The sequence below is a fragment of the Amblyraja radiata genome, chromosome 6 (genome assembly GCF_010909765.2).
Source record: "Amblyraja radiata isolate CabotCenter1 chromosome 6, sAmbRad1.1.pri, whole genome shotgun sequence".
Taxonomy (NCBI): domain Eukaryota; kingdom Metazoa; phylum Chordata; class Chondrichthyes; order Rajiformes; family Rajidae; genus Amblyraja; species Amblyraja radiata.
Window position 1 is genome coordinate 87,129,817 of NC_045961.1, and position 24,486 is coordinate 87,154,302.

The 24,486-nt window shown below is 45.3% G+C and overlaps 1 protein-coding gene and 1 long non-coding RNA gene across 2 annotated transcripts in view; both read right to left on the bottom strand.

The window, feature by feature from the left end:
- cdc16 (cell division cycle 16) overlaps window positions 1-24,486 on the bottom strand; it is a 56,554-nt gene that overhangs the window by 15,267 nt on the left and 16,801 nt on the right. The window contains exons 6-14 of the mRNA XM_033023131.1: window positions 21,752-21,911; window positions 17,246-17,340; window positions 16,650-16,783; window positions 16,143-16,222; window positions 15,712-15,761; window positions 14,441-14,514; window positions 10,639-10,764; window positions 9,390-9,542; window positions 7,224-7,287 (exon numbers count right to left, since the gene is read on the bottom strand). Of these exons, the coding sequence (XP_032879022.1) occupies window positions 7,224-7,287; window positions 9,390-9,542; window positions 10,639-10,764; window positions 14,441-14,514; window positions 15,712-15,761; window positions 16,143-16,222; window positions 16,650-16,783; window positions 17,246-17,340; window positions 21,752-21,911 (936 nt within the window). The remainder of the gene's footprint in view (window positions 1-7,223; window positions 7,288-9,389; window positions 9,543-10,638; window positions 10,765-14,440; window positions 14,515-15,711; window positions 15,762-16,142; window positions 16,223-16,649; window positions 16,784-17,245; window positions 17,341-21,751; window positions 21,912-24,486) is intronic.
- Window positions 1,384-5,676, bottom strand: LOC116974546. The gene is made up of 3 exons (XR_004412385.1): window positions 4,068-5,676; window positions 3,701-3,876; window positions 1,384-1,556 (listed from the first exon to the last, which is right to left on the bottom strand). It is a non-coding gene; the product is annotated as an uncharacterized LOC116974546 (long non-coding RNA).

Sequence of the window (24,486 nt, forward strand, 5' to 3'; positions counted from 1 at the left end):
GTGCACATTGTCAGATTTTAATAAAGGCCATTTTTATACATTTTGGTTTCACCATGTAGAAATTACAGCAGAGTTTATACATAGTCCCCCCCATTTCAGGGCTCCATAATGTTTGGGACACAGCAATATCATGTAAATGAAAGTAGTCATGTTTAGTATTTTGTTGCATATTCTTTGCATGCAATAACTGCTTGAGGTCTGCGATTCATGGACATCACCAGTTACTGGGTGTCTTCTCTGCCAGGCCTGTATTGCAGCCATCTTCAGCTTATGCTTGTTTTGGGGACTAGTCCCCTTCAGTTTTCTCATCAGCATATAAAAGGCATGCTCAATTGGGTTCAGATTGGGTGATTGACTTGGCCAGTCAAGAATTTACCATTTTTTAGCTTTGAAAAACTCCTTTGTTGCTTTAGCAGTATGTTTGGGATCATTGTCTTGCTGTAGAATGAACCGCCGGCCAATGAGTTTTGAGGCATTTGTTTGAACTTGAGCAGATAGGATGTGTTTAACACTTCAGAATTCATTATGTTACTACCATCAGCAGTTGTTTCATCAATGAAGATAAGTGAGCCAATACCTTCAGCAGCCATACATGCCCAGGCCATAACACCCCCACCACCGTGTTTCACAGATGAGGTGGTATGCTTTGGATCTTGGGCAGTTCCTTCTCTCCTCCATACTTTACTCTTGCCATCACTCTGATACGTTAATCTTCGTCTCATCTGTCCACAAGACCTTTTCCAGAACTGTGGTTGCTCTTTTAAGTACTTCTTGGCAAACTGTAACCTGGCCATCCTATTTTAGCGGCTAACCAGTGGTTTGCATCTTGCAGTATAGCCTCTGTAGGCCTCTGTGGACAGTGGTCATTGACAAATCCACACCTGAGGAGTGTTTCTGATCTGTCGAACAGATTTTTCTTTATTATAGAGAGAATTCTTCTGTCTTCAGCTGTGGAGGTCTTCCATGGCCTGCCAGTCCCTTTGCGATTAGTGAGTTCACCAGTGCTCTCTTTCTTCTTAATGTTGTTCCAAGTAGTTGCTTTGGTAAGCCTAAGGTTTGGCCGATGTCTCTAATAATTTTATTTTTATTTCTCAGTCTCATAATGGCTTCATGGACTTTCATTGGCACAACTTTGGTCCTCATGTTGATAAACAGCAATAAAAGTTTCTAAAGTTGATGAAAAGACTGGAGGAAAGACTAGGTGCTGAGTCCTCTTATACCTGCATTAAGGAAGCATTAAAACACACCTGAGCAATTCCAAACACAGGTGAAGCCATGTGTCCCAAACATTATGGTGCCCTGAGATGGGGGTCTATGTATAAACACAGTTTTAATTTCTACAAGGTGAAACCAAAATGTATAAAAATACCCTTTAATAAAATCTAACAATGTGCACTTCAACCACATGTGATTTTTTTATATTACAAATCTCAAATTGTGGAGTACAGAGACAAATAAATGAATTATGTATTTGCCTCTGTGCAGAATTGGAAGCAGGTATATACTCTTGATGCCCAAGATTTCACCCTCAACCAATTTCACTGGAAATAAATGATCTTCTTGTAGTGGCCTGGTCGAGGTCAGGAAAAGACCGGACACCAGGCGGATTCAAAAGAAGCTTTTTAATGGTAGCCGTACGAGAACACACACCCGACACCCTTATCTCCACCCCTCGGGAGTCGTCTGGAAACCCCGTGGCAGACCAACGCCCCTGTCCCTCAATCGGCGAGGGGGATGATCCAAGGAGTGGCCTACCCCACAGGGACCGCCACAGGACCCCCCCCAAGTACCCGAGGTACGAAACGGACAGGAGGGCGTACACGGCGGCCAGCCCGGGTGCACACAACGCTCGGCCCTGGAACAGGCGCCTGGTCAACAAGTGCGGGGGACGAAGTAGCCAGAGGAGGAGGTACCCTAGACAGGGGCCGCCCTCGCTTTCGGGGCAGCGCTACCAGCGCCGGCCGATCGATATCGATATGTGCCGGCTTCAACCGCGCAACTGAAACAGTCTCACGCCGACCCCCAATGTCCAGGACGAAAGTCGACGAGCCATGTTCCAAGACCCGGAAGGGACCTTCGTACGGCCGCTGTAGAGGTGTCCGATGTGCATCCCTGCGCAGAAAAACAAACTGGCAGTTCTCCAGAGCAGAGGGAACGTGCGGACGGAAGGACCCATGACGAGACGTGGGCACCGGCGCCAGCTTGCCCACCGTCTGCCGAAGACGTTGCAGAGCGTCCGAAGGCTGCTCCACCTGGTCACGTGCCGGCGGGATGAACTCCCCGGGCACCGTTAACGGAGACCCATACACCAACTCGGCGGAGGAGGAGGCCAAGTCCTCCTTGGGTGCGGTGCGTATCCCCAGCAAAACCCACGGTAGAGCGTCTACCCAGTCTGGGTCAGTGAGCCGCGCCCTCAGGGCACCCTTAAGCTGCCGGTGAAACCGCTCCACTAGGCCGTTCGACTGCGGGTGGTACGCCGTCGTGTGGTGCAGACGAACACCCAGGAGGCGTGCCATGGCCGACCACAGCTCTGACGTGAACTGAGGCCCCCGGTCGGACGTTATGTCCAGTGGAACACCGAACCGGGCGATCCAGTGCGCCAGCAATGCTCGAGCACAGGTGGTTGTTGTAGCATTCTGTAGCGGAATGGCTTCAGGCCACCGCGTGAAGCGGTCCACAACGGTGAATAGGTACGTCATGCCCTGGGACGACGGCAGCGGCCCCACGATGTCCACATGAATGTGGTCGAAACGCTTATGAGGAATGGGGAACTCCTGCAATGGCGCGTGCACGTGTCGTTGCACCTTGGCGGTCTGGCACGGGATGCAAGTGCGCGCCCAATGTCCAACCTCCTTCCGCAGCCCGTGCCACATGAAGCGGGAGGCTACCAGGGCTACTGTCGCCCTGATGGAGGGATGTGCAAGTCCATGGAGCACGTCAAACACCCTGCGCCGCCAGGCGATGGGAACGATGGGTCGCGGAACTCCAGAGGAGACATCGCACAGCAGCGTGGTACCCCCAGGGCTACAGACAACGTCCTCCAACTGCAGGCCCGAAACCGCCGTACGGTAGGCGACCATCTCCTCGTCGGCGCATAGCACCACGTACTGGACGATGCGCGGAGCCGGGGCGGCCATGACCAGAGATCAGAGAGAAGTAGCGGTAGCGGTGGTCAAAGATGCCCCGCTATAGGATCCTTGGTGGCGGCGGCCATGACCATCCCGGCACCGCGCAACGTCCAGTACGTGGTGCTACGCGCCGACGAGGAGATGGTCGCCTACCGTACGGCGGTTTCGGGCCTGCAGTTGGAGGACGTTGTCTGTACTGGTGACCCCGCGTCGTTCATCACGCATCGTGATGGAGAATAACGCCGTTGCGTTGAAGCTCCCAACTCTATGGACCGAAGAACCCGAAACCTGGTTCCAGCTGGCAGAGGCACAGTTTGCTGTGAGAGGTATCACGTCGGGGTCACCAGTGTAGTGGCCTGGTCGAGGTCAGGAAAAGACCGGACACCAGACGGATTCAAAAGAAGCTTTTTAATGGTAGCCGTACGAGAACACACACCCGACACCCTTATCTCCACCCCTCGGGAGTCGTCTGGAAACCCCGTGGCAGACCAACGCCCCTGTCCCTCAATCGGCGAGGGGGATGATCCAAGGAGTGGATCATCCCCACAGGCCTACCCCACAGGGACCGCCACATTCTCATCATGACTTTGTTGTTTGTAGAAGTTAATTGGCTTTGATGTTTCCTACAGTAAAATACCAGTCGCAGTTCACTGATTGACGAGAATGTTGTTTTTTTCAATTTAGCGTGACATTGCTCACATTACATTTCCCTGCAACAATGCTACAGGAAGAAAGTTGTAAAATATACCTGTGTTCAAAAGGGAACTGCAGATGCTGGAATATCGAAGGTACGCAAAATTGTTGGGGAAACTCAGCGGGTGCAGCAGCATCTATGGAGCGAAGGAAATAGGCGACGTTTCGGGCCTATTTCCTTCACTCCATAGATGCTGCTGCACCCGCTGAGTTTCCCCAGCAATTTTGTGTACCTATAAAATATACCTCACTGTTTGTTAAATATATTTGGTTACAGTTCTTGTTTTACTGCAAACTGTAATCACATTTAATTTCAGCTCCAATTTGATTTCCATTCTTTCATTGTAATTTGTTGAATTGATTTCAAAATATTGCTTCACATTCCCAACGCCATTTCCTGACATTTCTCAAGTAATGACAATGGGATATTTGCTTCGGGACTGTTTATAATTCAAAACATGCAAATTTTAAATTACAACAAAAGGTTTCATTTTACTTTAGCCAACTTAGGCAATTTAGCATCAGGATAGTTTGTAGCAAAATAAATAGAGAAACAAATTATAAACAACAGCAAGAATTCTGGAGGAAGAGAATCAGATAGTAATTCTTGGAACCGTTTCACAGTGGCAGGCAATTTCAGTAACACAAGTTATCAAATTTCAAATATGTAAAGATTACTGTATACATTGCCAATTCAATTATATATGCAGAGCAACAAAAATAAGAAGTTTAGCAATATCCGGTGTGAAATGACCACAGGGTACAACTTAACGTCATTATGTGTCAATGACTTGCAAAAACACAACCAGAAAAACTTCTTGAAAATAGACGTGGCAGATTACGAGATTCTTGTGTGGTTAAGGAAATGTGCGTCAAATTCCTGTTTCATAATTGGTATGATGTTAAGAGGAAATAATCGTCTTCAAAAAGTATTAAAAAAACAACTTTGTTGAACATGAACAAATTATAAAACTTTAGGTTTGGGTTTAGCAAAATGCGAGAGGGTAGTTAATAAAACCTTCAAAAGTTAATTGAATGGATGGCGAAGTGACATGAAACTTAATGCAGAGAAATGCAAAGCATTCCATTTTGGTAGAAAGAATGAGAAAAGTCAAAATAAACTTGACGCAATTTTGAAAAATATGGAAGAAAAGACAGATCTGGGGGCAGTTTGTGGAAAATAGGAAGGAAGTTGAGATTGTGGTTACAAAACCATTCGAAATGTGGTGCTTCATGAACAGTGGCAGAGCACAATAGCATTGAAGTCTTGAACAAAAGACAAACTACTGGGGGAACTCATTGGGTTAGAGTTAGACAGTATCGGTGGAGGGAAATGAACTGTCAACGTGTCAAATTGAGACCATTCCTCTGGATGGAAAGACTGGAGATGAGATAACCAGAGGAAAAAAATATAGAAATATTCCGGCATAAAGAACTGCAGACGATGGTTTACAAATAAAGACAAAGTACTGGAGTAACTTAGCAGGTGAGGCTGTATATATGAAGAGGCATGGTACGGGTGATGTTTTAGGTTGTGATCCTTCTTCAGACTTTTGCACCCTTTTCCTTCATATTCCAACTCGGTGGCATGAACGCTGAATTCTATTATTTCATGTGTCCAGATTCCAAACGCCACCCCCCCTCCCCCCCCCAAACAATCTCTCTATCCAACCAGTTCCACACATACCCTTTCATTCCACACACCTACCCTCCTCACATTCAGCTTCTTCCTCACCAACTCTGTTTGCCCGTCACCTACATACTTCTCGGGCCAAACAGTCTTCTCAAAGTACATGACCTCACAATTAGCGGCATTAAATTCAATCTGCCATTATTCTGTCTACCCGTTTGTTGTTTGCTGGAGTTTTCAAGCATTTCATTCTGACTCACTTCAGTTATGTCAAAATCAAACATCACAAAAGGTCTTGTGTAACATTGAGATGGAAATAGCACTCAAATGGACAGCACAGAGCCTCAGCAAAACAGGTTATTCTACCAACACCCAGTTGACGAATTTTCACTGAAACATAGAAACATAGAAATTAGGTGCAGGAGTAGGCCATTCGGCCCTTCGAGCCTGCACCGCCATTCAATATGATCATGGCTGATCATCCAACTCAGTATCCCGTACCTGCCTTCTCTCCATACCCTCTGATCCCCTTAGCCACAAGGGCCACATCTAACTCCCTCTTAAATATAGCCAATGAACTGGCCTCGACTACCCTCTGTGGCAGAGAGTTCCAGAGATTCACGACTCTGTGTGAAAAAAGTTCTTCTCATCTCGGTTTTAAAGAATTTCCCCCTCATCCTTAAGCTGTGACGCCTTGTCCTGGACTTCCCCAACATCGGGAGCCATCTTCCTGCATCTAGCCTGTCCAACCCCTTAAGAATTTTGTAAGTTTCTATAAGATCCCCTCTCAATCTCCTAAATTCTAGAGAGTATAAACCAAGTCTATCCAGTCTTTCTTCATAAGACAGTCCTGACATCCCAGGAATCAGTCTGGTGAACCTTCTCTGCACTCCCTCTATGGCAATAATGTCCTTCCTCAGATTTGGAAGTGTACGCAATACTCCAGGTGTGGTCTCACCAAGACCCTGTACAACTGCAGTAGAACCTCCCTGCTCCTATACTCAAATCCTTTTGCTATGAAAGCTAACATACCATTCGCTTTCTTCACTGCCTGCTGCACCTGCATGCCTACTTTCAATGACTGGTGTACCATGACACCCAGGCCTCGCTGCATCTCCCCTTTTCCTAATCGGCCACCATTTAGATAATAGTCTGCTTTCCTGTTTTTGCCACCAAAATGGATAACCTCACATTTATCCACATTATACTGCATCAGCCAAACATTTGCCCACTCACCCAGCCTATCCAAGTCACCTTGCAGTCTCCTAGCATCCTCCTCACAGCTAACCCTGCCCCCCAGCTTAGTGTCATCCGCTAACTTGGCGATATTGCCTTCAATTCCCTCATCCAGATCATTAATATATATTGTAAATAGCTGGGGTCCCAGCACTGAGCCTTGCGGTACCCCACTAGTCACTGCCTGCCATTGTGAAAAGGACCCGTTTACTCCTACTCTTTGCTTCCTGTTTGCCAGCCAGTTCTCTATCCACATCAATACTGAACCCCCAATGCCGTGTGCTTTAAGTTTGTATACTAATCTCTTATGTGGGACCTTGTCGAAAGCCTTCTGGAAGTCCAGATACACCACATCCACTGGTTCTCCCCTATCCACGCTACTAGTTACATCCTCGAAGAATTCTATATGATTCGTCAGACATGATTTACCTTTTGTAAATCCATGCTGACTTTGTCCAATGATTTCACCACTTTCCAAATGTGCTGCTATGAAAGATAAAATGAAACAGCAATGAAAGATAAAAAATAAACGTCACCTCATTTCCAATTGCCCTCACTTTTTCCAATGCATCTCGAAAATACTTCTCAGCAGTCTTCCAGCTGAAACACAAGTGTTAAATTAATGTCAGTTAAAAAAACGGCAGATAAATAAAATAATTTGTTGATTCGTAATCTGTTGTAATAAATCCATTTTATCCAGCTGCAATAATTTATTTATTGGTGTTAAATCAAAGGTATCTTATCCCATTACTCAGTATTCATTTATTATTGTCCTGTGCACTGAGATACAGTGAATAACTTTGTTTTGTGCACAAGCCAGCTATACAATCCAAATGTGAATATAAAATATGGTATTGCAGCTGCAGAGAAAGTACAAATAAAAGAAAGAGTGCAAGGGCCACATCGAGGTAAATTGGAGAAAATCTGGACTACATTCTTTGACTTTAGACTTGAAAGATACAGCGTAGAAATAGGCCCTTCGGACCACCAAGTCTGTACCGACCTGCGATCACCCCAGGTACTAGCACTATCCTACTCATTATGAACAAAGTACAATTTACAGAAGCCGATTAACCTACAAACCTGAACGTCTTGAGTCTGGGAGGAAACCGGAGCACGTTCAAACTCCGTACAGACAGCATCAGAAGTAAGGAATTTTAGTCAGCAATTTTAAGCCTTTGTATCTTCTGCCCAATGGGACAAGAGGGAACGGCTGGGGTATGAGTGGTCCTTAATTACGTTGGCTGCTTTCCTGACGAAGCAGCATGAAGCAGTGAGAATCAATGGGGAATCAATGGTGGGAGAGCACGGTGGCTGGTTTGCTAAGGTACTGGGCTGTGCCTTCTATTGTACTAGTATTGAGGGCTATTAATCGCACACCCATTCAGCCCATCTAGCTTGCGATAGGTCCCGGAAAGAGCTTTCAAATTAGTCCCGCTCTCGCTCACTCCTGACAATTATCTTTGAGAGAATGTTTGTGCTGGGACACTTAGCCATGTGCTTTTCTACACAAATTTTGACTCTTTGTGAAAATGTCATACTCAAAACAAAGGTACTGAGCTATAGGGAGAGATTCTGAGCTATAGGGAGAGATTGAGTAGACTGGGACTCTATTTCCTTGGAGGGCAAGAGGATGAGGGATGATCTTACAGAGGTGCAAAAAATCATGAGAGGAATAGATTGGGTAGAGAGTATCTTGCCCAGAGTAGGGGAATCAAGGGCCAAAGGACATAGGTTTACAGTGAAGGGGAAAAGATTTAATAGGAATCTGAGGGGTAACTTTTTCACACAAAGGGTGGTGGATGTATGGAACAAGCTGCCAGAGGACATAGTTGAGGCTGGGACTATCCCAACGTTTAAGAAACAGCTAAGACAAGTACATACTTTACATTCATACCCATCTGTCTAATTAGGTACAAAGGATGCATAACTATCTTATGGACAGATGATAAAACAGCTCTGATTTGTTTCATAATGTTCACTGGCCCCAAGCCTGAAGAATGCCTCAGTACTCGGCAGCCTTGTATTTCCAGCATGAACTGCCTCAGCACTGATAGCAGACAGCCAACTACGGAATGGAATGTGGCCATCACATAATTCCTCATCGATTCTCCACTTAGTAATGTATCTACTACAACATTTCTACATGTCTACTACTGCGATGTTACTTTCTCCCTCGCTCTTTCGAACATTTCTGTTCCTTTCTTATTTGCATCTCTGTAATTCTCAATTACTTCATGTCACCTTCTGGACATCATCACATTGGGGTTCATCTAGCGAAATGGAAATGGAAAAATGAGTGTAATGAAAATCAGACAAGCTCTATAAAGGGAGAACAGGAGGCATTCCCCTCATTGAGAGAAAAGAGGAAAATTACCACAAAGACATAGGCGTGATTTTCGAATAGCCTGATCCAGTCATCATCAAATCGGTAACACACATTACAACTTGAATTTGTAGAATTACTTTGAATATACAGCAAAATGTATACCTTCCCCACCCACATGCCTCCTCCCATTTCACCTCACTTTACAATCATTCCTTTCTGTTTATTCTGATTCTGTTCAATTACATCTCCTGTTTGCCTCAATCTTTCATTTATGGATTTAAAATAATTATACATTACGAATTCCTGGAAGAATTCAATCGCAACAGAATGATTTGGTGCTGGTTTGTACTCTGCAAAATTTGAATCTACTTACTCTGCATTTTGGAAAGCCACCACGCCCATCTCATGAAGAACAAATGGATCCTCAGGCGCTGTGTTCAAGGCCTGACTAAAAAACCTCTCTGCAAGTTTGGAATTGTTGGTCAGTCCGTACTCAAGGCCAATATACAACATTGGTAAATGACATCTGTGGACAACAGAATGCGTCATCTCTAACACGACAGTGTCTTCCGTGGAAATTAAATAAAATGTAAATCAAACAATATAAGAGACGTTATGAACATCACCGAGAAATGAATACATCACAAAGCAGCCAACAGCATAAAGCTTTGTGGAATTGTTAAATTTATTCAATTCTTTAAACAAATGCTAACTGCAATCAACTAGTTTAAAGGCAATCGCGTGGAATGTTCAGAGCTAAGAAAAACATTGAAGAATTAAATCCCCCGGCCCGGCTCTGTCACGCTGGTGGAAGCCACGATCGGCTGGTCATCCCGCTTTTCACCGTCCTCAGATCGTTCCGTGCCTCGCTCGGGCTGTCGACCCCTCTCCTCTCTCTGTCCCCCACCCCCTCTACCCCCCTCTCCTCTCTCTCCCTCCCCCCTCTCACTCTCTCCCTGCTCTCTTCCCCCCCTCTCTCTTCCTCCCCCCTTCCTCTCTCCCAACCCCCTGCCCTCCACCACCTTCCCTCCCCTCCACTCCCCTACCCTCCACCCCCCCCCTCCCTTCCCCCCACCTCTCCTCCTCCCTTCTCACCCCCTCTCCCCCTTAGCCCCCCTTCCTCCCCTCTCTCCTCCCATCTCTTGAAGTGGTGAGTTAACCAGGGAGTTGCAGAGGGAACGGTCTCTGCAGAAAGCGGAAAGATGGGGCGATGGGAAGATGTGGCTCATGGTGGAATCCCGTTGGAGGTGGTGAAAATGCGGTAGGATTATGCGCTGTATGCGATGGTTAATGGGGTAAAAGCTGAGGACTGGGGGGCACTGGGGAGCGGAAGGAGAAGCAAGAACGGAGCTGCGGGATACTGAGGAGATGCGTGTGTGGAAGAAGGGTCCCAACCCAAAAGCCACCCTTCCATTTTCTCCAGAGATGCTGCCTGACCCGCTGAGTTACTCCAGCACTTTATGAATATCTTTGGTATAAACCAGCATCTGCAGTTCTTTGTTTCTACAATCTAGCAATCAAGATCTCAAATCATGTACAATGTAAAAACAGATATTGACAGAAAAGCAATGATTTGTCAAGTATTAAAGAAATGTAATGACAGCCATGGGGGCAGCACCTACCCTTTCATTAGCTGGGCTGCTGTGAAGTAGGCAGCCATAGCCTGGTCATGCTCACCTTCCACAGCAAACGAATGGCCATAGGCGATCCAAGCCGGCCCATAGGTTCGCTCAAGGGTAGTGGCTTTACTGAGGAGATCAAACAAATTCAATGAGAAACAACTAGAACAGGTGGCTATTCATTTACACAGGTTGTTGGATAACTCAGAAGCCAAGATCCTAAGTAGATTATTGTGGTAACTAAAGGAACGAATTGGAAAACAATTTAAAAGTGGAGAGGAATAAGGCATCTCCTGATAGAAACAACAAACTGCTTCTTGCTATCTAAAATTCGAACCAGCTTCACTGCACATCCCACACAACTAAGAATTAAGAATACATATATATATACTAAGACTAAGAATTAAGAATTTAGGACTGAGATGAGGAAAAACATTTTCACACAGAAAGTTGTGAATCTATGGAATTCTCTGCCACATAAGGCAGTAGAGGCCAATTCACTGGATGTTTTCAAGAGTTAGATATAGCTCTTAGGGCTAATAGAATCAAGGGAAAAGGGGAGAAAACAGGAATGGGATTTTGGATGATTTTGGTTTTGGATGATCAGCCATGATCACATTGAATGGCGGTGCTGACTCGAAGGGCCGAATGTCCTATTCCTGCACCTAATTTTCTAGGTTTCTAACTCCTTAAGCACGATTTAGCAATTCAAAGAACCCAATCCCCATTATATCTAGGACATCACCATTGTTCACAACCCTAATTACCCCCAGCATCACAACACATTGCTACACACACACACCAGCTCTCCCCACCCCCACACCTGTTCCTCTTGTTACTGTGACCCACAGATAGAACACAGGGCAGCACGTGGCCATTAGCCCTGTTAATTAAGATTATGGTTAATCATGTTGATAAGACATAGAAGAAGAATGAGTCCATTTGGCCAATCGAGTCTGCTCTGCCATTCGATCATGGCTGATCTATTTTTTGCCTCTCAACCCCATTCTCCTGCCTTTTCCCAATAATCTTTGATGCCCTAACTAATCATGAACCTTTCAATCTCCGCTTTAAAAATACCCAATGACTTGGCCCCCACAGATTCATCATCGTCTGGCTAAAGATTTCACACAAGTTCACCCCCCTCTGTATGTCCTTTTGTTCTGAGGCTGTGCCCTCTGGTCCCAGACTACTGGAAATATCCTCTCCACATCCACTCTATCCAGGCCTTTCATTATTTGGTGAGTTTCAATGAGATCCCTTCTCATCCCTCTAAACTCCAGCCTGGAGCCATCAAATGCTCTTCATACATGAACCCAATCATCCCTGGGATCATTCTCATAAGTGTCCTCTGGACCCTCTCCAATGCCAGCACGTTCTTCCAGGGCTCGAAATTAATGGTTGCCCGGTTGCCAATGGCCACCTAAAGTCCCGCCGGGCAACCTAAAAGCTGTGTCATTTTGACCGGCTTAGCCCCCTTCTCCAATTCTCTGTCACTCTCCATCTCCTCCCGTCATCCGTGTTCGGGCCGCCGAGTCTCCACTCTCCGGCCGCTCCTCATCCGCTGGCACGGCCGGCCGCCTTGCGCATGCGCACTGCCTGCACATCCTCCCCATGCACAGACGCACTGCCATGGCCAGCACATCGGCCGCCCTGCGCAAGCGCACTGCCACTGGTCGGCACCGGGCACTTTCTCCCTCCCTTTGCATTGCGGGAGATCTGGCCGCCATTGCTGCCTCGCCGCGACCGCTGAAACCCAACGCAGAATCACTCCCTGGAGATGGAGTAACTCCCCGGAGTGACTCTTGCTTCTTGGTTTCCTGGTCCTCCAAAAATATTCTAAATGGAATTTAAACTGGAGGTGGTGGAGGATGGACTTAAGCAAAAAAGGGTTATTGGGGAAAAAAGAGCTACCTTAAATTTCCCACCACTAGCTTCCAAACCAGGGCATCGGAGATGTCCTCATTCTTCCCCTTTTCCACTATAGATGAGGCTCTCACCAGGGTCTCTTCTATACCCCGTAACCCTGCTCTCACTCCCCATCCCCCCACTTGTAACAAGGACAGAGTCTCCCATGTCCTCACCTTCCACCCTACCAGCCGTCACATACAACAAATAATCCTCTGACATTTTCACCACCTCCAACGGTATCCCACCACTGGCCACATCTTCCCATCTCCTCTCCTTTCGGCTTTCCGCAGAGACCGCTCCCTCCGTAACTCCCTGGTCACAGGGCAACAGGAAGGCAGATTACTATCTAAATGGCGTCAAGTTGGGAAAAGGGGAAGTACAACGGGATCTGGGGGTCCTTGTACATCAGTCTATGAAAGTAAGCATGCAGGTACAGCAGGCAGTGAAGAAAGCGAATGGCTTGTTGGCCTTTATAACAAGAGGAATCGAATATAGGAGTAAAGAGGTCCTTCTGCAGTTGTACAGAGCCTTAGTGAGACCACACCTGGAGTATTGTGTGCAGTTTTGGTCCCCTAATTTGAGGAAGGACATTCTTGCTATTGAGGGAGTGCAGCGTAGGTTTACAAGGTTAATTCCCGGGATGGCGGGATTGTCATATGCTGAGAGAATGGAGCAGCTGGGCTTGTACACTCTGGAGTTTAGAAGAATGAGGGAATCTCATTGAAACATATAAGATTGTTAAGGGATTGGACACACTAGAGGCAGGAAACATGTTCCCAATGTTGGGGGAGTCCAGAACCAGGGGCCACAGTTTAAGAATAACGAGTAAGCCATTTAGAACGGAGACGAAGAAACACTTTTTCTCACAGAGAGTGATGAGTCTGTGGAATTCTCTGCCTCAGAGGGCGGTGGAGGCGGGTTCTCTGGATGCTTTCAAGAGAGAGCTAGACAGGGCTCTTAAAAATAGCAGAGTCAGGGGTTATGGGGAGAAGGCAGAAACGGGGTACTGATTGGGGATGATCAGCCATGATCACATTGAATGGCGGTGCTGGCTCGAAGGGCCGAATGGCCTACTCCTTGCACCTATTGTCTATTGTCAATTCGTCTGTTCCCACCCAAACCACCCCCTCTCCTGACACTTTCCCTTGCAACCGCAGGAAATGCTACACTTGTCGCTTTAACTCCCCCCTTGACTCCATCCAAGGGCCCAAGCAGTCTTTCCAGGTGCAGCAGAGGTTTACCTGCACCTCCTCCAACCTCATCTATTGCATTCGCTGCTCTAGGTGTCAGCTGATCTACATCGGTGACACCAAGCATAGGCTCGACGATCGCTTCGCCCAACACCTCCGCTCGGTTCGCAGTAACCAACCTGATCTCCCAGTGGCTCAGCACTTCAACTCCCCCTCCCATTCCGAATCCGACCTTTCTGTCTTAGGCCTCCTCCATGGCCAGAGTAAATTGGAGGAGCAGCACCTCATATTTCGCTTGGGTAGTTTACACCCCAGCGGTATGAACATTGACTTCTCCAATCAGAGAAAAAAAGTTAAGTTAGTGCCCTGCCTTCCTCAGAAAAGGGGCCTAATTTGTCCCATTACACAATTTGTCTAGGTTCCATAAACCCTTTGCCCAACCAAAATGCTTCAATCTCAGTTCTCAAGTTCTAATGTGAGCCTCAGCCTTTTGGGAGATTCACAGAATTCCTTGGCCTTTTGTGAGGCAAAGTGTTTCCTGATATCATCGCTGGACGTGGTAGTGTACCTTTACAATAAAGCATGACCATACGTGCTAAGTCACTGAAACAAAATTAAAATTGAGGAAAATAAACGATTTAGGCCCAAAATACAAATCTGTTGTAAATATCTCAGTAACCCAGCTAACACAACTGCAGTCCCACCTGAGATATCTCCTGGCGTGTTCATTTTTGTGGCCGACCATGAGGTAGTAACAGCCGACGGCAAACCAGGATACCTGGACATCAACGGAAACAGGAAAATTAATGATCGTAACAATACTATAATCTCATCATCCAGAGTGGCAGCAGCATGGATCAGAGGGGGATTCAAGTGATCAGCAAAGATACATTTAAATGGTATCTTACAAAAAACCATGAAGGAGAAAGGATGGGGGCGAATAGGAAGGAACTGCAGATGCTAGTTTATACCGAGGATAGACACAAAATGCTGGAGTAACTCAGCGGGCCAGGCAGCATCTCCGGAGAAAAAAAAAGATGTTTTGGGTCGGAAACCTTCTTCACACTCTGAGGAAGGGTTCGGACCTGAAACATCTTACTTTTCTCCAGAGATGCTGCCTGACCCTCTGAGTTACTCCAGCATTTTGTGTCTATCTAAGGGTGGAGGTGAGATGGAAAGGTATGGAACAAGACTCATGGAAAGATAAACAATGGTATGGCCCAAAGAGCAATGCCAATTTGCATGGTCACCTGTGGCAAAAGTAGCAGCTGGAATCTTAAGAGATAAGGGTATTTGATTACCATGGGAGATTACATGGAAAATATTTTTCCCCTTAGACTGTTTCTTGCATGGCAGCTTTTTTTCTCAGCTTGTCAATTCCAAACCAACTTTTAAGTGGTTCTTTAGTTCCTAATCAATATCACGCGGGAGTCAAATAGGCCAACATAATTAAATAGTTCATCAATTTTCTATCCAATTCATCAATCATATTATATCCAATTACTGTTATGGAAACAGTAATTCTGTTATAGCAGAATTGCTTGCATATATAAACAACCAACAAGATTGTAGACAGGTCAAATTCTTTGAAGATAAGCTCCTGGAAATAGGCCATAGATTTGATTCTTGGACCATGGTTAGCTGGCTGATTGAAAAGTGCAAGGATCAATCCAGCATGAAAGTTGGAGGAGAAAAAACAATCCCAGTACCTGCCAATCCGCAGAGCATACCCGATGGGCCGAATAGCCTAATTCTGCTCCCATATCTGATGATCAATCACTTCCTAATAACTCTGGGTGGTAAAGATGGCATCATTGGCAAGTTATAGCTTACACGATGCCTTACACTAATGCAAACCCATTCATTCATGTGTAAGCATTGATAATAAGTGCCATTGTAGATAAAAAGTAACACCAAGACATATAAACAGAAAGACAGAAACAGGACATGAACATTTGTGAATGAATAAACGTACCGGATTATTGGGGTATAAATCCACCAATTTGTGTGCAAGGTAAAAGAGTTCTGAAAAATAAAGAATAATGCAAAGAAGTAAATAAATGTATGCAATTTTGATCACATCCAGAAAATAAGAGGCTGTGAGAATGCAACGATTTTACAGAAAACATCAGTCAATCCAAAGTAAAGAAATGGTACCCCATGTAAAGATGGGATCCAGGATGAAGGTATCACAGTACTTTGGGCTGAGCAGCCACTTGCACCTTTACCCAGGGGTGGAACCGAGTGGGGGAGAGAACAGACAATCCCCTAGATCCAAGAGCCTGAGGAGCAGGTGACAGGTACATAATGGAGTCTGGAGCAGTACATACATCTGCCTGAAACATGGCTGGCTAAGCACGGGTGCAAGTTAAGCTAAGGCAAAAGGAAAGGTGGTTCAGTTCCTACCATTCGCTTTGTTCAGTTCCACCAATGCACCGATGTGCACTGGAAGGAGCACTGCATGATAAGGATCTTTATTCATCACCCTGTCAAGAGACACCAAAATAAACAGCTCAGGTTATCGAATGAATCCACTTGTAACTAATTTTGAAATTATGAGCATCTTTCTACATTGCACATGGTAGGTGTCATGCAGAACATAAAGTGTGGAGTTCCAAGCCAAGGCAGGAGGCTATGGTTTAAGCTCCTCTTCAGACCTCAAAGCCAGTCCTAAACATTACGACAGTGATGAGTGTTGTACTGTCAGAGGTGCCACCATTCAGTGAGGTGTTAAGCCTCTCAAACTCTTATTTATCCAACAAACGTCAACGGTAGATTATATTTTCATTATTTCATTGGATATTACGATATAAATTAGCTGCCAAATTTCCTCCGTTACCACAGTAATCAGGCTTCAAAAAAACATCTTTGCTGTCTGCAAATGATTCTATCGAAGATCCAGACTTTACTTACATTGAAGTCAGTTTATAACAAGTCTTGAAATCACAGTTGTAGTAATTCCTCTCTGCCACAGAAACTACAACATCCAGGTTATCCTGGAGTCCATCCACTGATTCAGGAATTAATGTTTCACTTGGCTTATTATACTGTTGGGGGAAAAAGAACAAGATCCCACAGCGTTAGTAAAAACTGTCAAATAGTGAAGTGAGGTACAATTACAGGAGGAAAATAGTGACAAGGATTACAGTAACCCATCAAATACATTCAACTCCCTGTAGCCAATGGCAAGACTGTGCTGATGTCCTCCTCTAAATTCCTTATCCTTGTTCGAGTTAGAAACGTTTCGGACTGGAGCACCACCATGAGTCAGACAGAGTTATTGCAGATTTTATTCCCAGCTAATGTCAGCACAGAGTAAAATGCAAGATATGGACCAAATTAGATCCAAGGTCTCTGGTCCAATTAGACTTAAGCCTATCTTCACCTGAAAGCTGTACAACATCCAGAAGATAAATGAATATTTTACGCACTATTGTATCCACGAAACTGGGAATGATTTTCAGGTATTATTGTGGTTTACAGAAACTTGTACGAAAAAGTGCAGTTACCTTTTTCAATTTATTTTCATACAGGAAGTACAGTAATTCATGTTCATCTTCTGTGCACTGCTTACTGAAAGGTAATGAATCGAGCAGCTCTTTCTCTGAAGAGGAAATATTTTCAAATGGAGTTAACATATTGCCAAATGAACACTGGTACACAGCATAATACCACACATTCTGCTTCAACAATGGGTGGCCTACAGACCAACCTATTGCTTACTTTAATTTCCTACTAATTCACAACATCAACTCAGGGCTAGCATGTGAAGCAGAAAATATCCTGTTTAACAAAGGCTGGGCTCAAGTTCTATGAAGTCCAATACTAAAGTACATAGCCAATTCTGGGAAGGACATGAAGCCCTTGAGCAGGTGATCTTTTTGGAACAGTTCCAGGAATGAGAGGCTTCAACTATGAGGAGAGACTGGACACGCTGGGGTTGCCTCTCAGCAAAGCTGGTTATGGGGAAACATTATAATGGGTAGAACAATTAGATACATTATCTGTGTCTTAGACTTTGGAACCCAATTATAGATCACAGATTTTAAAACAACTGGTTAAAGCAGGGGGAAAATTAGACTTCCACCTCTCTTCCCCCACCCACCTGAGACAAACAGGATTTTGCTGATCTGAAGAGTACCCTCAGCAGGGAGAGTGGATTCAAATTTTAAAAGATCTTTTAAAAAGCATTTGCATGTAGTTTGAGAGATAGAGGCATAGAGTCATAGAGTGACACTCTATGTCGGAAACAGGCCCATCAGCCCAACTCGCCCACATTTGCCAACCATGTCCCAGTTACCCTAGTCCCACTTGCCTGCACTGGATCCATAACCCTCCGAATCTGTCCTATTCATGTACCTGTCCAACTGTTTCTTAAACGATGGGAGGGATAGTCCCAGTCTCAACTACCTCCTCTGACTGACTTCATCCACTTCACCACCAACTTCCATTCGGCACTCCAATACACCTGGACCATTTCCGACACTTCCCTACCATTCCTTGACCTCACCATCTCCATCGCAGGGGACAGACTTCTGACCAACATACACTACAAACCAACTGACTCACATGGCTATCTGGACTACACGTCTTCCCACCCTGCCCCCTGCAAAGACTCCATCCCCTACTCCCAATTCCTCCGCCTACGCCGCATCTGTTCCCAGGATGAGACGTTCCACACCAGGGCATCGGAAATGTCCTCGTTCTTCAGGGAACGGGGATTCCCCTCCGCCACCATAGATGAGGCTCGCACCAGGGTCTCATCCATACCCCGCAACACTGCTCTCTCTCCCCATCCCCGCAACAAGGGCAGAGTCCCCCTAGTCCTCACCTTTCACCCCACCAGCTGGCAAATACAACAAATAATCCTCCGCCATTTCCGCCACCTCCAATGTGACCCCACCACTCGCCACATCTTCCCATCTCCCCCTATGTCTGCCTTCCACAAAGACCGCTCCCTCCGCAACTCCCTTGTCAATTCTTCCCTTCCCTCCCGTACCACCCCCTCCCCGGGCACTTTCCATTGCAACCGCAAGAAATGCAACACCTGTCCCTTCACCTCCCCCCTCGACTCCATTCAAGGACCCAAGCAGTCGTTCCAGGTGCGACAAAGGTTCACCTGTATCTTCTCCAACCTCATCTACTGCATCCGCTGCTCTAGATGTCAGCTGATTTACATCGGGGAGACTAAGCGGAGGTTGGGCGATCGTTTCGCCGAACACCTCCGCTCAGTCCGCAATAACCTACCTGAACTCCCGGTGGCTCAGCACTTCAACTCCCCCTCCCATTCCCAATCCGACCTCTCTGTCCTGGGTCTCCTCCATTGCCAGAGTGAGCAACACCGGAAATTGGAGGAACAGCACCTCATATTCCACCTGGGTTGCTTGCGTCCGGTTGGCATGAACGTTGAATTCTCCCAGTTTTGCTAGCCCTTGCTGTCTCCTCCCCTTCCTTAACCCTCAAGCTGTCTCCTCCCATCCCCCCGCCCTCGGGCTCCTCCTCCTCCCTTTTTCCTTCCTTCTCCCCCCCACCCCCCATCAGTCTGAAGAAGGGTTTCGGCCCGAAACGTCACCTATTTCCTTCGCTGCATAGATGCTGCTGCACCCGCTGAGTTTCTCCAGCATTTTTGTGTACCTACCTCCTCTGACAGCTTGTTTCATACACCCACCACCCTCAGTGTGAAAAAGTTACCGCTCAGATTCCTATTAAATCTTTTCCCCTTCACCTTGAACCTATATCCTCTGGTCCTCGATGCCCCCACTCTGGGTAAAAGACTCTGTGCATCTACCCGATCTATTCCTCTCATGATTTTGTAAACCTCAATAAGATCTCCCCTCATCCTCCTACGCCCCATGGAATAGAGACCCAGCCTACTCAACCTCTCCCGATAGCTCACACCCTCTAGTCCTGGCAACACACTCGTAAATCTTTTCTGAACCCTTTCAAGCTTGACAATATCTTTCCTATAACATGGTGCCCAGAAAGGAACACAATAATCTAAATGCAGTCTCACCAACGTCTTATACAACTGCAACATGCCCTCCCTACTTCTATATCACATGCATGCTTAAGGAGAAATGTTAAGATGTTTATGCCACAGAGAAAACTATTTGCATGAGCACACACCATGTTTTGTTTAATATAGTTTAATTTAAAGATACAACATGGAAACAGGGTCTTCGGCCCATTGGATCCACCCAGCCCACTAATCGTTCAGACCATTTCTATATTATTCAACTTTTGCACCCACTCTCTACATGGCCACCCAACCCACATATCTTTGGGATGTGGGAGGAGCACTCGGAAGAAACCCATAGGGTTACGGGGAGAACGTGTAAACTCCACACAGACTGCATCTGAGATTAAGATCAAACCCGGGTCTCTGGTGCTGCGAGGCAGCAGCTCTACCTGCTGCGCCAGTGTGCCGACATGCTGCAAGATTTTGTCATACCCAACTAATGTTAACTCTGGTTAAGCAACAGGTAGGGAGAGCTGGAAACATACTGCAGACTCCATCAGCCTTCAAAAGGAACAGGGAATCCTGGACCCATTTTCAATTCTGACCCAGATTGCCAAATTTACACAGCCTTACAAACTTAGTTATTAGGTTTATTTTATGGAAGTTCAGTAAGAATCCTATCATGTTTTCTTCTTAATTTATTGTGGAACAAATCTCAGAAGTTTGGAAACAGAAGTGAAAAGCAGGTCACTGAACACTCTATCTCTATGTATGCAGCTTTTGCTGTTGATGTTATAACTTTAGCGTGCTTTTAATCATTGAATCCACCTTGCCTCGCCCCCTTGCCCCTCGCATCATCCCACCCATTTATTTTGCCTGGCAATCCCCATCCCTGTCCTCCCACCCCAACATCACCCCCCCTCCACATCCCAGGGGAAAATGTCAAGAAGCAGTTGTGGGTCAAGTCAGTCAAGCAGTCAGAGTGTGGCACATCCTAAACATAGAAATACCCACAACAGATGGAATTAGAAGAGACTGGGAACAAGAATTAGCTATAAAAATTTCAAAAGAGAGCTGGGATAATCATTTACTACAGGTGCATAAATGCTCGATCAATGTACGACATACGCTTATCCAATTCAAAACATTACATAGACTATATTATTCAAAAACTAAATTAAATAAAATCTTTCCTAATGTTTCACCAATCTGTGATAAATGTCTGTGTCAAGAAGCTACCATAGCGCATTCTTTTGTTTTTTGTACAAAAATCCAAAAATTCTGGCATGGAATATTTGATATTTTTTCAAAATTAATTAAAATAAAACTGGTACCAAAACCAGAATGGATCATTTTTGGGATATCGGAAGGTATCCCTGAATTAAACGTGTATCAGAAGAATTTACTCAATTACAGGCTAATAATGGGAAAAAAGCTCATACTTAAATTCTGGAAAAATGCGCCCATACCAACAATAAAAATGTGGACATCAAATATGTTTGAAACATTACATCTGGAAGAGATGAGATTCCTCTTAGCAGGTAAAGCAAACCAATTCCAAAAGACGTGGTCTACGTTTATGGACCTATTACAAGCATGAGGTGCAATAGTAATTTTAAAAATAAATAAATAAATAAAATCAGGACCTGGCAATGGGAGGTAAAACAACAAAAACAGACTTGGTTGGTAGTCTTTCTGCGGAGTTCAATGTTATAATAGAGCGATTGTCCTTACTCTCTTTTTCTTTCTTTTCTAGGGTCTACTTTCTTACTTCACTTCCTTCTCTAACTTCTTTTCTAAGGGGCTTTCTTTTCCCAACACTCTCTTGCACTTCACGACTCTTGCGCACTTTCTTTACTTTCCTTACTTCTATCTTTTCCTTAAAGCTCAAAAAAAATGAAGCGGTACAAAAAAAATGTATTAAGATATATGTGTTGTGTATTATTGTAATTTACCGTACTTCTAAGAAAAATAATTTAAAAAAAAATGGCACATCCAAAAGACCCAAGCTGGCTGCTACCTCAACTTGCAGTAACCAAACAAATGTGTTACAAACCTTCCTGTGCGGTCAGCATATGGTGCGACGTCAATAGGTCGAACGCTTCAAAGCAACACACATCCAGCTTCAGAGCCTCTCTGTAGCTGTTGGTGGCCAGAGGTCGATTATCCATTGCATCATAGATTTTCCCCCGTAAAAGGCAAATCGAGCTTTTAATCTGTCGTGATACATACCAGCAGATTAAAAAGTCACCAATACTATTCAATGAGGAATTTCAGTACATGTACTTTTCACCACATAACTTTGCAAAGAAAACCAAAAGAGCAGCATATACACAGATTTTAAGCTGCAACTGTTTAGTGCAAACCTGTCATTGACATGAATTTCAAAATTCTGAAAAATATAGGTTCGCAGGTGAAGCCACTCAGTCCCTCGAGCCTCATGTGTTGTGCAAATAATTATAACCGAATAATTCCTCAACTCCATTTTCTCAGGTCTCAAAACATTTATGAATCATCATCCTGAAAATTGCAATAATCTCCCAGATCCACAGCATTTTAGAAGAATGATATTCTTGATATCAACTTGTGGAAAACACTTCCAATTTCCCTTAGTGGCTGGAATCCACACTCACTTATTACTAGATCTAACTAGTGTGGATTGTGAAGGAGTATCAAATTACTTAATGCACCATCATATGGACTGGGAACCATAAACAGACCAAGAGTAGAGGCACCTTTGCTTAGTTTAATGTTCACACTATTGAGGGTTAAAGCGGTCAAATGTCAATCCGTCAATCACCACAAACGTAAACAAATTTTCTCCAAGCTTTTAATGAAAAGCCAAGCTGATCACGGGGGGGGGGGGGTGCGTGTGTGTGCGCATATCTATATAATTAAAAATGTCATCTTAACCACTTCCTGTCTGCGCTATACATTGATTTTAGAAAAAACGCTGCTTTGTATCGCTGGGTTTTTGGCCATCTTACTCACAGTCCTCCTCTGCTGTGCAGGCCCCGAGGATTTATCCCGTCGATGAAAATTTAAAAAAGTTATGAGTGCTTAAAAAAACATTGAGGTCAGCTGATTGGTCCTCTCGCCTATCAATCACCGTGATGAAGGTAACGCTTCTTTCATGGGGGGGGCAAGGACTATAAAACCCCGGATGCCTGGACTTGAGTCAGTCACTCTGCAAGATCGTGAGGGAGAGGTCACGACTATCATTCTAAGCTGTGAATCAACTGAACTGTGAGACTGCAATGTACTTGCAATAAATGATTTGTTAGTCATTAATGACAATAATAATAATAATGGATGGGATTTATATAGCGCCTTTCTAATACTCAAGGCGCTTGAGTACTCAATACTCAATGCCATGAGTTGTTTGGCCTGCTGCCCTGCCTGTGCTTGAAACGGCAATGCTTTATTAGGTCCGATTGTGTTTGGAAGGAATAAATGCTTTATTAGGTCCGACTGTGTTGGGAAGGAATAAATGCTTTATTAGGTCCGACCGTGTATGGAAGTAATAAATGCTTTATTAGGTCCGACTGTGTTTAGTCCAAAAGTTCCGCTCATTTCTTAACTTCCTCTGAGTGGACAGGTCGCGCTGATTGCATAATTTCCGGTAAGTGCAGAGGTTACTCTAATTACGAAAGTGTCGCTGACTACGGAAGCCCCATAGTGGTATAGATCCAAAAAAGCTTACTGTCATATATATGGTGCGTGAGTCAGTGTGTGTGAGTGAGTGTGTGTGTGTGTGTGTGTGTGTGTGTGTGTGTGTGTGTGTGTGTGTGTGTGTGTGTGTGTGTGTGTGCGAGTCTGTGTGTGTGTGAGTGTATCAGTGTGAGTGTATGAGTGTCTGTGTGTGAGTGTGTAATGTACTCCACAATTTGAGATTTGTAATAGAAAAAAAATCAGATTTTATTAAAGGCCATTTTTATACATTTTGGTTTCATCATGTAGAAATAACAGCTGTGTCTATACATATTCCCCCCGTTTGACTGACCATGGGTGATGCATCCTAGTTGTTGGCTGCTTGCTCCATACCTCGGCCAGAGCAGCGTCGCTTGTGGCTGAAGAGTCTAATGTGGGAGTGACAGTCTCTGTGGCAAAGGTTACATTTGTGTGTGGTCTCTGGTTTGTTGAAGTTGCTGCGCTCCTTTCTGCGCGCCAGCTTGTCTGCCGCTGCGTTCATCAGTTTCTTTCCCCCCCGTTTTGAGATGCTGGTTCAGGGTACCTCTCCACCTCGTGCGGTCGGCTGCAAGGCTCTCCCAGGACTCATCGATGTTGAGTGCCTTCATAGCTCTCTTGCAGACATCCTTGTTACGTAGCTGGGGGCGGCCGATGGTTCTCTTCCCAGATGTCAGCTCTCAATAGAGGATGTCTTTTGGAATACGGCCATCCTCCACGCGGTGGACATGGCGCTGCCCGAGTAGAGTGTACATACTGTGATGGCCAGCGCGAGACAGGATCTCAGCGTTGGACCCTGTCTTGCCAGGATATGCCCAAAATACGGGGGATGCTTCTAACGTGGAAGGTGTTGAGTCTTCTCTCCTGTTTGGTATATGTAGTCCATGTCTCACTGCCATACAGCAGCGTGCTGTTGACACAGGCATTGTAGACTGCTATCTTTGTCTGCACTATCAGCTTTGGGTTGGTCCACACTCGAGTTGTGAGGCGAGCGAGAGTTGTAGCTGCCTTCCCAATCCTCTTATCAATCTCTGTGTCCAAGGAGAGGTTGTCGGTGATGGTGGAGCCGAGGTACGTGCATCTGAGTTCGTAGACGTCAATCGT